This window comes from Actinia tenebrosa, unplaced genomic scaffold, assembly GCF_029948245.1.
Source record: "Actinia tenebrosa isolate PJP-AT-01 unplaced genomic scaffold, QUT_ActTen_1.0 PGA_scaffold7__59_contigs__length_16204524, whole genome shotgun sequence".
Taxonomy (NCBI): domain Eukaryota; kingdom Metazoa; phylum Cnidaria; class Anthozoa; order Actiniaria; family Actiniidae; genus Actinia; species Actinia tenebrosa.
Genome location: NW_028292584.1, coordinates 7,946,270 through 7,965,169, shown reverse-complemented (window position 1 = coordinate 7,965,169; position 18,900 = coordinate 7,946,270). Strand labels below are relative to the sequence as shown.

The 18,900-nt window shown below is 36.9% G+C and overlaps 1 protein-coding gene across 10 annotated transcripts in view; it reads right to left on the bottom strand.

The window, feature by feature from the left end:
* LOC116287439 (uncharacterized) overlaps positions 1 to 18,900 on the bottom strand; it is an 83,565-nt gene that overhangs the window by 64,028 nt on the left and 637 nt on the right. For 9 of the 10 annotated variants that reach the window (XM_089040376.1, XM_089040378.1, XM_089040380.1 and 6 more), the window contains exons 2-5: positions 18,414 to 18,478; positions 16,469 to 16,849; positions 11,636 to 11,704; positions 11,490 to 11,522 (exon numbers count right to left, since the gene is read on the bottom strand). In XM_089040376.1, coding sequence (XP_088896502.1) covers positions 11,490 to 11,522; positions 11,636 to 11,704; positions 16,469 to 16,817 — 451 coding nt within the window. In that variant the 5' untranslated portion in view covers positions 16,818 to 16,849; positions 18,414 to 18,478. The remainder of the gene's footprint in view (positions 1 to 11,489; positions 11,523 to 11,635; positions 11,705 to 16,468; positions 16,850 to 18,413; positions 18,479 to 18,900) is intronic. The other variant, XM_089040377.1, reaches the window with a different exon arrangement.

Below are 18,900 nucleotides of genomic sequence, written 5' to 3'. Positions count from 1 at the left end.
AAACACTTCATACAACACGACTCACACGATTTCTCGTTCAATTTGAGATAATTTGCACTCGTATGTTTTTCAAAGAGCTGAAATTGCACTCGACCTAAGGTCTCGTGCAATTTAAACTCTGAAAAACAAACCAAATTTGATCCCAAATTTAACTCTAAACCGTGTTATTACCTATACATATATACAAAGCTAAAAGTACAAATTTTCGGAGTTTTACTTTCGTTGCTGTCTTGTCCCCCTCCCACGACCAAGATACTTAGCGTTAAAACAAAAGAAAACTTTGTTATGATAAATTAGGGCAAATTATGCTATATTACGAGCATTATTCTGCAGATAGTGTGGAAAAAAATACTAAATAACTATCAATAGATTGTGACAAGCTATTGCGAGAATATATGAAGATATCCATAAAGAGAATACATACCACAAGGAAGTCTAGGACGACAGTTTTGCTCAGCTTAAGACGAAGTTCGAGGAGACATTTTAGAAAACGTTTTTACGATCCATGGAAAAGCAATCGTATTTGATAACCCGTACGGACGATTTTAAGGGGGATTTTAAGCTAGCTATATACACACTTTTGTGTTTATAGGCCTAATTGCTTACTGAGACCACTGTATTCCCTTCTTTCGTTAGCTATTACTGTTTAGTTTAAGGTATCAGGGTACCCCTAGCGAGCATTATGCATTCAACTCTTAATAGCACAAAACCTTTTAAACGAAACCCCAACAAAGTATACATTTTCTGAAAGCTGAATAAATGTAGAAACTATTCCTTTTTTTCCTTTTTGTAAAATACATTTATCCTTTTAAGTTAGAGCGAATTATTCAAATTTTCACCGTGGCATCTTCGCGGAGTTCGATGACAGCCGGTAATGATCGGAAACCAATGCTTATTACCTTTCCGAGATCACAAGACATCACTTTTCAAAAGTATGTCTCCGATTTTTGATTAGTTGCCCCATTGCTTTTTTATACGTTCTCAGTTAAAGTTATGACGCTGCTATATCACCGGTATGCAAGCCAAAATCCACGATAACTTTGGAAATAAGCAAAAAATGAAAAATCGGAGATACCTTTTGAAGAACAACTATCCAAGATGACTTCCTCAAAATTTCAGTTAAATCGGTCAAATTCCCTTTGACATCGGACTCAAAATGTACGGGTAAACGAACGCAAAATCACTTCCGAGATAAACGCAAAAATGTTTCCGACTGAGCGGAAGCGCCTTTGTTGACACAAACCGTATTTTTTTATTAAATCACTATCGAATTTTTTTGGGGGGGAAATCAAAGAATACTATATATTTTATCGCAAAACGGAAAAATATAAAAATCGATACTTCTAAGCAATTTTGGGGTACCCTGATACCTTAAGTTACAAAAAATCACTGTTTTTTATATATGCAAAACAATATCTAAATTACAGTACCAAAATATTGATGCAATCGGAAAGAAAATGATAAGAAGCTCTCGCGAACTTGTGTTAATGTGGTGCCATACTAACGAAAAAAAAAAAAAACATTGGTAAAATATATACTCCTAATATTACTTTTCACTTGTGAAATGTAGATAATCTTTTATAATTGCCATATTGCAATATAGAATTCCATAGGTCATTGTAAATGCGTATACGTAAGGGTGTTTCACGTGGAATCGCCAGTTTTTGAAGCTAAAAAGAATCCCACGTTAATTTTTGCATTAAATCTTAATTTTTGTTCTTTATTTTCATCAAAACACCAAATAAACGTGAAAACTACTTAAAAAAGGAACAAAGGAATACAGCTACTTAATATAATTAGTAATTATTATGTTCCCGAAAATTAGACTTATAACTGAGGACATTTAAAATTCTCAAGAACTGTCAAGAAAAAGATTGGACAGCCCTCTATGGTATTAATAGGTAGCTATACAATTATAAAGCGAATTATATGATTTGATATAAGAAGGGCATGAAAGACGATAAGAGGAGGTAAGGGGATTTTAAGTTAGCTATACAACACTTTTGTGTTTGTAGTCATAATTGCTTACTGAAATAAGCTCAAGAGAGACAGACAGACAGACAGACACACCTTTATTTGAAAACGATAGTTCCATAAGTATAAAACTTCTTTACATGGAAGTCGTTATTGATTAATAAAATATAAATATATAATCCTAAAAAGTTGAAAAATATTAGAAATGATTTAAATAACAAAGAGAAAAATCCTACTGAGAACTGACAGCACGCCATCTCATCAGACGTTTTTTAAATTCATTCTTTGTTGGAGCAGATTTAATTTCAGAGGGGAGAGAGTTCCACATCTTAGCCCCTCTGTAATAAAAGCTACTCCTGAAAAAGTCTGTTTTTGGGATGTATGGTATTTCAATTTGATCGTTCCCTCTTAATTAAGATTTATAGGTGCTCGAATCCGAGGACCTCATATTAAATAAATTGCTTAAATACGATGGGCAATTTTCATGGAGAACGTCAAACATGAATGAACGCAGTCTTTCCTCTCGTCTTTCTTTCAATTTGTCCCAGTTTAACTGTTGCAAAATGTCAGCAGACCTCACATCATAACCCTGATAGGTTATGATGCGAGCAGCTCTGTTTTGAAGCTTTTGAAGACGTTCTGCTTGACCCTTGTTCAAATTGCTCCAAACAAGGTCGCAGTAGTCAAACGTGGGCTGTATTAATGCTTTATACATTGTAATAAGGGTAGAAATTGGAACAAAATCTCGAATTTGTTTTAAACTGTAGATCGACTTGCCAACCTTCTTACAAATTTGTTCAAATGTGTATTCCAATTTAGGTTTTGGTCAATATAGACCCCAAGATGTTTAAGTGAACTAACTTTCTTGATGCCTGAACCATTAATCTCTATAGGTGCAAAACTGCCAAGACTCGAAATTTTAAATCTAGAGTCTATCAACATGTATTCAGATTTTACCACATTCAGACTAAGTTTGTTAGCCAATAACCAGACACTGATCCTCCTTAAATCAGAGTTAACCTTTCTTTGAAGTTCAGTGGCTGACTTTCCTGCAAAACTTACCAACGTGTCATCTGCACACAAGCGAGGTTTGGTATAGTCGAGGCAACATGGAATGTCATTTATGTATATTATAAACAGTAATGGTCCTAATATTGAACCTGTGGAACGCCACAAGAAATGGATCTTGGTTTAGAAATTGAGTTTTCAACTACACAACATTGCATTCTATCGTGTAAATATGATTTGAAAAATTCTAGACTTATCCCATTAATTCCATAGTATTGAAGTTTGGATATTAAGATTTGATGTGATACGGAATCAAAGGCTTTAGCTAGATCTAAGGCTACTACTAGATTAGTCAAGCCTTTGTCCATATTGACATACCATTCATTTGTTGCATCAAGCAGAGCAGTTAGAGTGGAATGTAAAGGACGAAAGCCTGACTGATATTTAGTAAATAAATTATGAACAGCACAATAGTGATAAAGTTGGTTAAAAACTGCCCTCTCACACAGTTTTGACAAAATAGGCAGAATAGAGATAGGCCTATAATTACTTGGATCATCTCTATCATTAGCTTTGAACAGAGGGATAACTTTCGCTATCTTCCACCCTGATGGAAAAATCCCTAATGAAAGGGATTTGTTAACAATATTAGCTAAAGAAGCCGAAATAACTGGTGCCTCTTCTTTAAGCAATCAACATGATATATCATCTAAACCTGTCGCTTTATCTACCGGCATCTTGCTCAAGAACTTAATTACGAAATCAATAGAAATTGACTGAAAAACAAAATCTGATTTTACTTGTCGTAGAAAGGCACGAAGAGAGAGAAAATTTCATCAATGTACAAATTGGTTTTCATGAAAACCGAGTTGATAGGTAATATATATCAAAAATTGATAATAACGTTAAGAATATTTAGACAGATTATGAAAAAAATTCTCATCTACCCCCCAAAAATATTATAGTAATTAAAGTGTTAAGGACCAACAGACGAAAGATTCCTCTTAAAAGATTTTAAATGATTGGACAGTCTGACACTTTGGGGTAACGAGTTCCACACTTTTGCACCGTCATAAGAGAGAGCTCTTTTTAAAAACTCAGCGCTGGGTTTCGGTAACTTTAAGCACTTCTCTCTACCACGAAGATCGTAGGTATTTTCTTGAAAATAAAAGAGTTCCCTTACAGATTTTGGTGCAAGTGCGTTTAAAGTCTTAAACATCATTATTGCTTTATGCTCCTTTCTTCTTCTTTGTAAGCTTTTCCAGCCTAAAGAAGTTAAAATATCACTAGATCTGACATCGTAGCTGCTTTTTGTTATTATTCTTGCAGCTCTATTTTGCATTTTTTGCAATCTTTCAGCAGACGTTACTGGTAAATTATCCCATACCACGTCACAATAATCAAACCAAGGTAAAACGAGAGCCTCATATATGGTAATAGCTGTCTCTAAGGGGATGTAATCGCGGACTCGTCTTATGCCACTCAATCCAGAAGATATTTTTTTACAAATGTAATCAATATGAGCAGCCCAAGACACCCGTTCGTCAATCACAACACCCAGAGTTTTTGCTGTAGAGACTCTAGTAATTGGTTTGCTATTTAAATATATGTGTGGTTCAGAGGTAATTTTCTTTAATTTTTCGTCAGAAGCAATAAACATGTGCTCTGTTTTAGCTGAATTTAAGCTAAGTTTGTTAGCTTTCAACCAGTTATGAATATTGGAAATATCAGTGTGACAATATCAGCGTTGCGTGACAAAAGCCCCGTATGTAAAACGTCGTTGCTACGTTGTTGAACTCCTTGTGAAATCTTGGTGCAGTTAATACTTTGTACTCGTCTGATTAAAACTGCTTTAAAGTACTCCTAGCTAGGTTGATCAAATCTTGTTACATGGTGGCAGCGGTGGGAAAAGACAATGTCGGCAGCCGAAGGAGAACCAAAATTTACCGAAAACAAAGGGAAAGTCGCCGCTTCATCGTCAACAAACTCTTCGCAAGCAGGAATGTTCTCGGCGTCTACGGTTCACGTGAAACCACCAAATCAACTCAACATTTCTGAAAGCCAAAGCGCTACAAAAGAGTGGAAACTGTGGAAGCAAATGTGGGAAAACTATGTAATCGTCACAAACCTGTCCAAGCAAAGCAATGTCTATCAGAAGGCCGTATTTCTGTGTACAATTGGCCAGAGTGCGATGGAAATATACAACTCGTTTCAATATGGTGATGACGAAGACACAAATGACCTACAGACCATCATAAAAAAGTTCGACGAACACTTCACAGGTGAAGTTTACGAAACGTATGAACGATTCCAATTCAACAAGCGAACACAACAGCCAGGTGAGAGCTTTGAACAGTATTTGACTCAATTACGAAACCTATCTAAAACATACAATTTTTGCAAATGTCTGAGTGACTCGTTACTCCGTGATCAAATAGTGCTTGGAATTAGCGATGACAACGCTCGAAAGCGCCTTTTGCAAGAACGAAAACTAGACTTAGCATATTGCATTGATATTTGTCGCTCAACCGAATCAGCTAATGTCCAACTTGGAGCAATAAGTGAGAACTTTGCGTCTTTGTGCAAGGTAGACAATACAAAGGGGAGGGCAAGCAATCCCAAGCCCCAGCGCAAGCCAAGAGCACCACAACAAGCAGGCAAATGCCAGTTCTGCCTCATCGTGCATACATTCCGCAAGGAGTTATGCCCTGCGTGGGGAAAACGCTGCAGTGTATGCGGAGAAAAAAATCACTGGAGAGGATCAAATGTATGCAAACACAAAGAGAAAGTCAACACGATTGGGATAGAAGACTCTGAATCAAACTCGGACTTTGAAAACTTACACACAGTACAACACACAGTCAATGGGGTGGTTGGTGACGCAAACAAGAATGCTATTATGTGTGAAATGTATGTTGAATCTAAGAAAGTAAAGATGCAAATAGACTGTGGGGCGACCGTCAATGTCATACCTTTCAACCAAATAGGAAACGCGCCAGTTACCCCCACAACTGTCACCCTGCAAATGTGGAACAATGACACAAAAGAAGCACTAGGAACAACAAACCTCGTTGTCACAAATCCCAGCACTCAGCACAAATATTTGCTTAAGTTTGTTGTTGTAGATGACGAACTGACGCCGCTGTTGAGCAGGAAAGCTGCGGAAAGAATGAACTTGATCACTGTGAACTACGACCAGTTCAAGAATGTCAGCGCAGTAAATGCCACATACCCACAGCAGATAATGTCGCAGTTTCCAACACTATTTGATGATGACATAGGGACACTGCCAGGGACGGTCAAGCTAACCCTAAGAGAAGACGCACAACCCGTTGTTCGCCCTCCAAAGCGGATACCAGTAGAAATGAAAGACCGTGTCCAAGCAGAGCTGGAACGACTCGTAAACATCGGTGTAATAGAACCAGTCGACCAACCTACAGACTGGGTCAACCAGATGACAGTCGCAACGAAGCAATCGGGAGAACTACGAATCTGTCTAGATCCCAGGAGTCTTAACAAAGCCCTGAAGAGGGAACACTACCAACTACCAGTACTTGAAGGCATGCTGCATGACCTAGCGGATGCAAAACTGTTCAGTAAACTAGACCCAAAACATGGCTATTGGCACTGCGTCCTTGATGAACAGTCTTCCCTACTCACCACCTTTGCAACACCATTCGGGAGATTTAAGTGGCTCAGACTCCCATTTAGCCTAAATGTAAGCTCCGAAATCTTCCAGAAGCGCTTGATCCAGGCGCTTGAGGGTCTACCCTGCACAGCACCCATTGCTGATAACATTCTTCTATATGGAAAGGCACCCGATGAAAGACAAGCAGAGTCTCACCATGATAAAAACCTCGTACAACTCCTCAATCGCTGCAAAGAGAAAGGAATAAAACTCAACAAGGGCAAGGCTGTTTTAAAGACGAAAGAGATAGAGTTCATGGGACATCTTGTTACCTCCGATGGTCTCAAGGCAGACCCAAAGAAAATTGAAGCAATAATCAAGATGGACACACCCACTGACAAACAAGCAATTGAAAGGCTAAACGGCACTGTGAACTATCTTTCGAAATTCCTACCGAAACTCTCTGAAGTGATGACACCACTTAGACAACTAACGCACAAAGGTACGGAATGGCACTGGGATGCGGTCCATGACAGAGCATTCCAGGACGTCAAAGATCTTGTCACACAGGCACCAGTACTAGCCTACTACGACCAGACCAAAGACCTCTCAATCCAGTGCGACGCTAGCAGCAAGGGACTTGGAGCAGTTCTGCTCCAGGAGCAAAGGCCACTGGCCTACGCCAGCCGAGCACTTACTGAAGCTGAAACTCGTTACGCTACAATTGAAAAGGAAATGCTGGCAGTAGTCTTTGCACTTGAAAAGTGGCATCAATTCACTTACGGCCGACCCGTAAAAGTCTATACTGACCACAAACCTCTTGTAAGCATCACGCAAAAGCCTCTTGACAAGGCACCTAGACGACTACAAGGAATGCTGATCAGAAGCCTGAATTACAACTTCGAAGTTTAATATGCTCCTGGCACTCAGCAACACATTGCGGATATGATGAGTCGGTCGTTCCTACCACTCAACGGACATGAAAGCCAGAAAGAATTTGAAACAGTGCACGCAGTCAAATTCGTACCGATGTCTGAGAAGAAGATCCATGAAATTCAAGTGGAAACGGGTAAAGATGAAACTTTAAAGCTACTAAGGACAACTATCCAACAAGGTTTCCCAGAACACAAGGCAAAGCTACCGCCACAACTGACCCCATACTTCAACATCAGAGATGAATTAAGTGTATACAATGGCACATGAACTAGCAGACAGACCCTGGGAGAAGGTAGGAGTTGATGTACTGACCTACAAAGGGACTGACTACCTCATTACGGTAGATTATTACAGCAATTACTGGGAAATTGACAGACTTGAAAACACTAAAGCCTCAACAATAATAAGGAAGTTCAAGGCACACTTTGCAAGGTTTGGCATACCGTCCATACTTGTAACAGACAACTGTCCAAATCTCGTAGCCGATACAGTCCAAAGATTCACTAAGGAATGGGATATAGAGCATACCCCAAGCTCTCCTCATCACATTCAATCAAATGGTAAGATCGAAGCTGCAGTCAAGGCAGCGAAAAGAATGCTCCGTAAGACAGGCAAGACTCGGGAAGACCAATATCTTGCACTACTTGCCATACGAAATACGCCGTCACAAGGAGTGGGAAGGAGTCCAGTACAGCGCTTAATGAATAGACGAACAAGAACCACGCTGCCAACAACGGAGATACTATTACAGCCCAAAGTCGTCAAGAAAGAAGCGGAACATTCAAAACTCAGAAACATTCAACAAAGACAGGCGCTCTACTATAACAGAAGAACGAAGGACCTCACACCTCTACAAGAAGGACAAGCAGTAAGGATGAAGCCTTTCACCCTTGGAGATAAGGCATGGCAGAAAGAAACAGTGCAAACCAAGCTAGACGACAGATCTTACTTAGTAGCAAACGAAGAAGGGACAGTGTATCGTCGCAACCGAGTACATCTAAAGAGCACAAAAGAATCCTCAGGAAGAAGCAAAGACACTGAGGGACAACAGTCCCCCAGTAAGAACACACCTGGCAATGATGAACATGTAACACAACATAATGAAGCTGGTCAGGAGGACAGAAGACAGGAGAACAACACACAGGTGACAAGATCTGGCCGTGTAGTTAGAAAGCCAGCATATCTAAGTGACTACCAAACATGAACAAAAAAAAACACAATCAGTATCGAACAGTTGCATGAGGCACGAACTCAACTATGATGTTTTGTTGTTATATAAAAAAGAAAAAAGAAAAAATAAAAAGGGGGGGGGAGGATGTGACAATATCAGCGTTGCGTAACAAAAGCCCCGTATGTAAAACGTTGTTGCTACGTTGTTGAACTCCTTGTGAAATCTTGGTGCAGTTAATACTTTGTACTCGTCTGATTAAAACTGCTTTAAAGTACTCCTAGGTTGATCAAATCTTGTTACAATCAGCGTTCACCTCGTCAAATAGAGTCTTTTGTGATGTGCAAGAAGTGGTGAGACTTGTGTCATCAGCATACATTCTAGCATTTGAAAATTTGACACTATTTGGCAGATCGTTTATGTAAATAATAAATGATAATGACCCAAGGATTGAGCCTTGAGGGATGCCGCAATCGAGTGTTCTAGAGCTAGATAAGGTATGGTTTATGTAGCATCTCTGACTACGATCTGTGAGGTAAGATTTGAACCACTTTATCGACTCTTCTGCAATCCCATAATAGTATAATATTTGGAGAAGTATAGAGTGATTTACTGTGTCATAAGCTTTTTTAAAATCTAGGAAAGTGACACAGTTCAATTTACCTTCATCCATATTGGTAAGCCACTCAGTTGTGGCTTCTAGGAGTGCAGTAGTAGTCGAATGAAGCGGTTTAAATCTCGACTGCTTTTGAGAAAGTAAATTATTTGAGTTTAGATACTCATATAACTGGTTAAAAACTATTCTCTCGAAAATCTTAGCAATAGTAGGTAAGACCGAAATGGGACGGTAATTATTCAAATCATCTTTGTCATTAGCTTTATGAATTGGCGTAACTTTCGCAAGTTTCAAGCCGTTAGGAAAAATCCCTTTATCAACTGATTGATTGAATAGCTTCACTAGTGATTGGTTTATTACTGGTGAAGCAATCTTGATGAAATGAGATGGTATACCGTCAAGACCTGTTGCTTTTTTAATGTCAATAGAATTTATGATTTTCGTAAGTTCATCAACTGATGTGTGTCGTAAGGTGAATGTTGAGCCCATTCTAATTAAATAATCATTATAAGCAGTCGGTCCATCGGGAATTAAACAAGCTAATTTAGTCCCAATTTCAGAAAAAATGACAATTGAATACCTCAGCTATTTCCTTCGAGTCACTCATCGATGTATCACCTGTTTTGATAGATGTTACATAAGAGCCAGATTTAGTCCTTCGTGAGAGGACTTCATTAATAGCTTTCCAGACCTCCTTTGAGTTTTTTGAATTATGTGCAAAATGATTTTCATAATATGACTTCTTGGCTCTTTTTATCTCGTTGTTGACGCGATTTCTAATAGACTTATAATCACTCCAGTCGTCCCTCGAATTTGTTTGAGTAGCTTTTTGTTTCATTTTATCTCTATCGTACATAGCTTTCCTCAAATCAGTTGTCATCCAGGGAGACTTCTTGTTTCTTATTCGTTTTGTTTTGATCGGAGCGTGCGAGTCAAGAACAGAGAGAAATAACTCTTTCCATCTGTCCCACATGTCACCCGAGCTTTCCTTATTATCCAAACAATCCCAAGGGAGATTGCTAAATCCATAAGAAACTTGTCGGAGTCAAAGTTTTTAGCCGATCTAAATAAGATCTTACAGTGATTGTTGTTTGTCGAAATTGCTATTTTCCGTATTGTATAACCAGACTATGGTCACTGATATCAATGTGAACCACTCCACTTCGGACCACCCTATCTGGGCTATTCGTTAAGATCACATCAATGAGGGTTTTACTTTTTTCAGTGACTCTAGTCGGTTCAGTGATTAACTGCGTAAGTTGAAACAATTCAGCAGTCGTATTCAAATAGCGGGTTTGCTGATTAATATTAGTAGATAATAAATCACAGTTTAAATCCCCTAGGATATAAACTTCCTTAAACTCAGAATCTATTTTTGTTAACACATTTTCAAATATATTGAAAAATGAGTGTGTATCATAGTTAGGAGGCCTATAACAGGCTAAAACGGCAAAATACTTGCTATTTGGCTTCATGATTTCAAAATACAGGGACTCTACTTTATCATCAGTTAAGTCACTACGGTTTTTCCCATTTACGCCCTTTTTCAAGTATAAACAAACTCCCCCTCCATTGCGGTTTCTATCAGACCTATGGATGTCATAGCCTTCGATGCTCACCATTGAACTTTGGGATTGATGGATAAAGAGAGAGAGAGAGACTGGTAGGATTCGATAAATATCACCCTCTATCCGCTCCGTATGCACAACCCAGCATATTACCACAAATTAGTAGAGTCGGGATTTTAATAAAATGAAATAAATAAATAAATGAGAATTAGGATCGGAGTTGATTTTTGCGGAGGGAGGAAAGCCGGGGAACCCGGAAAACCCTCGAAGCACAGGAGAGAACCAACAAATAAAATGAAATGGCACAAATCGAGTTACCTGTTGTTTTTTAGTTTCAGATACAAAATATCGCTGTTTTCCATATATGCAAAAGAGTATCTAAACTACATTACAAAAATATTGAACTATATATTATTGGATTGAGACTGTCAGGTATAAGTAAATATAGACTGTTTAGACTCAAGAAGTGTGAGAAGCACTCGCCTACGGTTCGTGCTTCTCCTTACACCTCTTTCGTGCATACGCCACTTCCTGCGTGCTTTATTACTGAACGGAGCACGGAAAAAGTTGTTCTATTTGATAAATACATACCATGAGTAACACGAGGAGTAATAGTACGACGACCTGAAGTGTCAAATATCGTAATTAGCGAAAAAAGAAGCACTTTATCTTAATATATGTGTGGATATATGTAAATACATGGATTACATAATTATTATAATAACAGACATACGTACCTCGGCCGGTTATAGATCTCCACAAATTGGATATATAGGATGCAACACGTTGAAAAATTGATTGGTGAGCTAAAACAGAAGCGTGATAATAAAGCGTACAATTATCATAGTTAACCCAGGCTTACCAGGGTTACATTGCTTGTCATTGGGTTGCCTGTGGTGCGTACAAGAAAGGACCCTCCTAATCAAAAAGCACAAATGTGCTTCGCTTGTCACGCACAAAGGTTTCAATGCGAGGCTTCGTGTATAATGCTCAGTGATAAAACTGGTCATATTTGCAAATGATATTACCATATATTTTAAAAATAAATCTTTGTTCCGAATTCTTCAAATAATCTTAAGTGATTTTTACGCTGTTTCTGGCTTAAAAATGATGGGGATTCTATTTTAGATTTTAAGTCTACTTTTACGGTAAATAACAAATTATTAAATCCTTCACAATCCCTAAAATATTGCATTGTACTTCAGCAATCTCTTCCGATAAAGATTTTGTTAAAGAAGTAAACCGTGTACCAAGAGAATATGAACTAAGAGAAGGAATCCCCGTGCCCCATTTTGTGCACACTTTGATGCTATTTTTTAGAATCTATTCTGAAAATATCATCCAATGATATCATTTATTTGATCGTTTGATTTTCTGCACGCGCATAGTACGCGCGCGCTCTACGCTGTTTGCTAATGTTTTCTAGTGCTTTTCTTATGTTCAAATGTTCAAATCTGCCCTCAAGATGGCGATGTAGATCGAAGGCTTTGGAAAATAAATGTAAAAATACTCCAGAAAGTTGAACAAATTACGACTTCAATTTCCTGTCGTATTTTCCAAGCTTTCGACGGGAACATTCATGTTAAGGGCAGAGTCGAAATAACAGAAAAACTCCAAAGACGTAAGCAAACAGCGTAGAGCGCGCGCAGTAAATGCGCGTACAGAAAAACAAATGGTTTAAAAATAGCATCAAACTGTGCACATGATGGTTACAAGGCTATATAGGGGGAATTCCTTCTCTTAGTTCATTTTCTCTTGCCGTGTACTCTATAGTTTTGTTTGGAAAGGGAAAGACAAAGTGAAAAGACAAGTGCTAATAAGAAATATAGCAGAGGGAGGTCTTAGAATGCCAGATTTTGAAAACATTGTACAATCCCAGAGAGTAATTGTGTGAAAAGGGTTCTTGATGGAACGCCTTATTCATGGAAAGAATCCTTAAATTTTTATTTGAATAATGTAGGGGGATTTTTGTTTTTTCATTGTAATTTTGCTTTGTCCAAAGTTCCTTTAAACCTGCATGGTCCAAATTAAATTCTCAATTTCCTACCTCGATTGAGGGTATTGCAAACCAAAATTATTTGGAACAATCAGTTTATTTGCATTTCTGGCAAGTCACTTTTAATTATTTTAATTATTTTACTCAATTTCCTACCTCGATTGAGGGTATTGCAAACCAAAATTATTTGGAACTATCAGTTTATTTGCATTTCTGGCAAGTCACTTTTAATTATAATATGCATTCTAAGGGAGCCACTCAAATCGGTAATCTTTACGGGAGAAATGGGTTGGACCAAAGCATAATAGGAATACTTACTCCATTAGAGGTATTCAAATTGAGAGGTATTCTAGACTCTATGCCAATAGAATGGCCAAAGATTATCAAAAAGGATTTAGTTATTTTACCATTAGTAACGAAACCTATTGTCGAAAATGAAATGAATCTATATTTAGATGATAAGACCTACTCCCTCCAAGCACTCGACTCTATAAGGATTTATAGTCTTTTAATTTCTAAGATTACTCCAACTGCACAAAAGTCATATTGAAATAAATTTAATCTTCAAGGTACATTTATTTGGTCGCTGGTTTACCAAATTCCTTTTTAATTTCATGTCCTTTAGAAGCAAAACTTCGTGAATTCTAATATAAGGTTCTGAAGCGCATACTGTTTACAAAAAGCCTTTTGGTATAAAATTAAGATGATTTACTCTCCTTTGTGTTCCTTCTGTTCTAAGCACGATGAAACTATATTTTTTATTTGTGAAAAAGTACAATCATTTTGGGAGTCCTTAAAGTGCACTTCAAGTGTAATTTTCCCCCTAATTTGGAAGAAATCCTCAATATCTCAGTAATGCTTTTTTGTATCCCCCCGCCCCCTATTTTTGAGAAATTCTTAAGAATTTACAGTGTTTTAAAGTGCGCAAAAAACTAGTGTCCAGTCACTCGCAACATGTCAGCACCGTGTCACAAGGAGTCCTCGTACGAGAAAAATATACGCCATCGGGGTGAGATGAAATGCGGCCTGTTGTATAGCAAAGCTTTGTACAAATTTCGTAAGAAGTTATTTTGTATAAGCGCTATATAAGCCATATATTATTATTATTATCATTATTATTATTACTATTATTATTATTATTATAAAATGCCTAAATATTGTGTTGTAACTCACTGTAAAAGTGAATCCAACTTGAAAGAAGGCATAGCTTTGGTTCTTCCACCCCGATGAGATATTCGCACCAGTCCCCCGAATGAGCGGAGCTGTTATGAAAACCGGGAAGTTCAAATCTTTAAAAAAAATCAAGAATTCTTCAATTTCTTTTTTTTTTAATTTATCGTTATTATATGTGTATATCTCCACTTCCAAATAGGGGAAAAATTACACTTGAGGTGCACTTTAAAGGTTTTTTCTTTCTAGCACTAACTTCTACTTTCTTTTCAGAATATCAGCGAGGTTGATATTGTTCTGGGTATTACGAAGGATATACAAGACCTAATTTTACTGAACCATGTTCTATTACTTGCTAAACAATAAATATACTCTTGCAGTCTAAAAAATACACTACCAAAAATATCAATTTTTATCATAAAAATCAAATTTGTCTACCACTTAGGATTCAAGATAGCATCTAAAAAAGACAAACTTTCATTCCATCTGAAAAAATAGAGTAAACTGCTCCCTTTTATTTCTAAATTTTAGAGGGTAATCTCTTTGAAAAACTATATCTTTTACGATCATTGTGATTTCTTCCTTTTCCTATTTTTTTCTTTTTTCCTGTAAATGTGTGTCTTCCTTTTCTTTGAAAATTTCTTATTTGTGTAATTGTAAATTTGTACACACACACACAAAAAACAGCTATAGATAAAAACAAAAAATGAAAAAAAAAAAAAAAAAAAAAAAAGAAAAAACAAACAACAACAACAACAAAACAAAAAAAAAAAAAAAAAAAAAAAAAAAAAAAAAAAAAAAAAAAAAAAAAAAAAAAAAAAAGGACAGTGATTCATGAAAGGAGAAAAGATTTAGTTTAATTTAGCACGCATCCTCGTACTAAAACCTCTGTGTGTGACATGCGAAACATATCTCGGAAGTGGACTATTACACCTTTTGCTGTTCATTAACAGAAAATGTACATTCATTTGTGCCAATAGTTGTATCAATAACGTGTAATGTACTTTCATCAACACCACAAGTAACATCATTAGCGCGGATCAACTTTCAATAACGTTTGTTTTATTTCTGTTTTAACGATTGTTTTATTTCTTTTATTGTTCATTCGAATCATGCAAATGTTTGTCGAACCACGCTATAGAATATAACGTTGACCCTCATGATTGTCCAAGCGCGTTATAGATTGTCAATGATTATGCTAATAGCACTAATGAATTTTCACTTTTGGGTAAATGATTGTCCATAAATGCAATTGTTTGTCATTTGGTGTTATTGAAGTTGAATTTCGCTCACAAGAAAATACATTCCGCGCATATGAATGTACAAACGCGCTATTGATTGTCCATTGATGCCTATGAATGTACACGCATATTCAATTGTCGTTATTGAAAGTTGATCCGCGCTAATGATGTTACTTGTGGTGTTGATGAAAGTACATTACACGTTATTGATACAACTATTGGCACAAATGAATGTACATTTTCTGTTAATGAACGGCAAAAGGTGTATGTTAAAAATTCTATTCACATGAAGAGAAACCCCCAAAGAATAAAAATATTTAAATATATAAATAAATGAATAAATAATAAGAATAATTTAAAATTTTAATTCTAGTTTTGAAGATATATTTCCACATTTGAAATGATTATTTAATTGAAATCATACAATAAACTTTAATGAGCAAGTGTTCGTTGTTGAAGCTGTGCATTTGTACTTGATAGTTGATATTTGTGAATATTTGGAAACAGAAATAAGTCTAACCCTGTATAAATAAGTCTGTGATCGAGGCTAGAACACGCGGTATTTGACTTTTTTCAAAAACGGTATATTTGGTCTTTCATGTCTTTTGTTTCATTCATTTATTGAGCTACTCAATTGGGACTGGAACGGTTTAATACACGAGCACTATGCAATATTTTTTTCTCACAGCTTGCAATGCAACGCCGTTGAATTGCAATTTGCAGAAGAGATTGCACGTGTAGCCACCCCGTTCTGCAATGTTGCAAGTTGCAGAAAGGTTTGAACGAGCTTCAGTACTTTTCGCAACTTTACCAATTAATTTTGCAGTGTGTAACATCTATCCCACAATCTGCAATGCAATCAGTGTTGCAAATGACCGATGAGAACACAGCTCGTCCATGACCGCTGACATATCCTGTTTTATCAAAGGCCAAGAAAACATTATTTTGCAAATTGCGAAGAGAATTGCGCGAGTGCAACATCTCATTAACACTTGCAATTTACAATGCTCTGCTTTTGTCAGCATTGTGTTGCAAGTTGCAAGAAAAAAAATCTTTATGTAACAGGGTCTTGACACAAACACCCACGTGATGAAAGAATGTATGAAAGGAGAAGCCCATTGATTACGATTTTTCTATATTAAGTAATTGTTTACTACACCTACCTTCTGTTTCCCGGGCAACCGCACCTTCTACGTCAGAGGAAGTCTTTACTTTCTTTTCAAATTCGGATAATTCCTGAAGTAAATCTTGCCTTTCGATAGCCAGAAGTAGCTCTTCTAAAAGTTCTAAATTATCTTCAGCCAGATATCCTTCTTCTTGTAGCTTTTTAAGAAACTTCAGGCCTGAATGCCATTCACGGCTGTCAATATCATCCAGCAATGAAGAAGGAACCCTTTCTTTTACTTTTAGTTTATTTTTAAAGATTTCAACTTCGCGTGGTCGGATTTTGCTTCCAATTTCAGTCAATAGCTCTAGAAAATTCATCGACTGCAGTTCTGTTGGGGTCTCCATCTCACGACTTCAATGAATAGCGTTGGCTATAACTTTTAAAAAATCCATGGAAAAACCATTAATAATAATAATATAATAATATCGCTCACTTCGCCAAACTAGGTCGTCAATTCATAACTCCGGAAGATGACCTTCAGTAAATAAATCTTTATTTCACGATATTTTAAGGTTTGATGCATATTTTATGCGAGTTTCGTTAAAAACATTTGAACATGGGCATTTCAAAAATTCAAGGCAATCCATTAAATGGTGATTTTTCTACAGCGCGATCTATGTTTTAGATCCGTCGACTGTTCGGGCTCAGTGCAGTATCAGACGTTTTGCCTATTATTAACATTTCAAAGACAATGAAGGGAGGGGACGTTACCGTTGTCGCGCTTCAAAATTAATAGGCTTTTTGAACCATTTTTAAAAGTTTTATTTATATTATCTGTTATTTCATTTACTGTTCTAAATGTTAATATATTCAAATCATTCAATGTTGCACTCATCCCCAACAGTCAACGGAACTCAGCCGATCGGCCAAAAGCGTTTGAAAATGAATACATGAACTTGGTTGCCGTGACAACCGTGTAGAAGAAAATTAACCACCTCTCTACATTCTTGTTCGTTGTGTTGAAACAGAGGGCTTTAGTTTAAGATCAACTAAATAGCCTAACATGTTATAGGAGTGAACTCGCTGAGGCGAGCGGCTGTTCTTTATTTTTCAAGCGTGTTTTTTGAGAAAACTAATATAATTCGTGATTTTTAGATTTTTGTCATTTTACAGACGTTTTTGTTGCTGTGGTCAAGCTTAAATTATTCAGCTAGTTTAACAGCTTCGTCTCTGAAATTAAGAGAGTGTATACGTACTGATAAAGAATTGTGCATTGCCACCCCCTCAAAGATGGCTCAAATAGGATTTATTGTCGCTGTTCTGTTATAGTTTGTTGACACTGCATTATTTGTATGGTAAGTTTTTTAGGCCTATCTTACGACGCAACTTTCACTCTATAGATTTTCTCCAAACTCGGCAGACAGAATTGTGGCAATCTATTTACGGCCAAGAATCTTAAGTTTCATGAAAATCGATAGTTTCCTAATGCAGACGTTCTTAGCGTCTGTCACGGAACTTTTCGTGACAGACACTAAGAACATCTGCGTAAAAGGCTAGGAAATAGATTGATCGTTTTTTTTTAGAAAATCGGCCTCGGGACGACAAACGCGACGAAATAAAATTTCGAATACTCCGTAAAAAGCCCAAATGTTCGAGCTACATGTGCTAAACTCTTAATAAAAAAATGTACTTTACAACCTAGCAGCCTCAGTTTCTATAAGGGTTTAAAAGTGCCCAAATTAAATTAAGGAAACGAAAACAGCAAACGACATTTCACCAAGTTTTAAGGCTTGAAAATTCTCAGATATATTGTTTTGTTACAAACACAAATACACCAGTCGGGCTTCCTGTGCACATGTCTGGCTTGCTCAAATACAAAGTAAACTTCGGTCGGTTCTACAACATGATGTATTTTTCATCGAATATCAATTCAAGAACGTGTTGCATCATATGAATGAGTTCTAGACAGAAATGAAGCAAAATAACACTTGTTACCTTACCTTATAGTCTACAATCGATCGAGTTTTATCGAATTTCAGTTCGAGGTATTCGTTCCAGTTCGTTACTAAAAGATCAGGAAAAAATCAAAACGGAAGTGTTTGAGAGGAGAATGGCGTCTTTATGACCGTCTTAAAATACCCAAATTGAGAACCACTGCTTTAGTCTGGTACTCTAAAACCATAAACATGATGTATTAGAGTAGAGAGATTGAATTTTGCGCACTTTTGATCGATAATCACTAACCTTAGCTAGCTTCAGACACAACTGAAAATTAACGTGGCGGAGTAAATGAACTAGGGATTCCAGTAAGTTACAAATTTTACTATTTTTTTCTGTGTAGGGGTATTGTGAGTATAAGGCACAGGCAACCCAGAACACTTCATTTTCCCCCCTACTTTTTTGTGTGTTCCAATTGTCTTGAAAGTATTATCCCCCTTAGTTTCTATTTTTAAGTTATTGTTATTACACAGTCGAGGTTTGACGCGG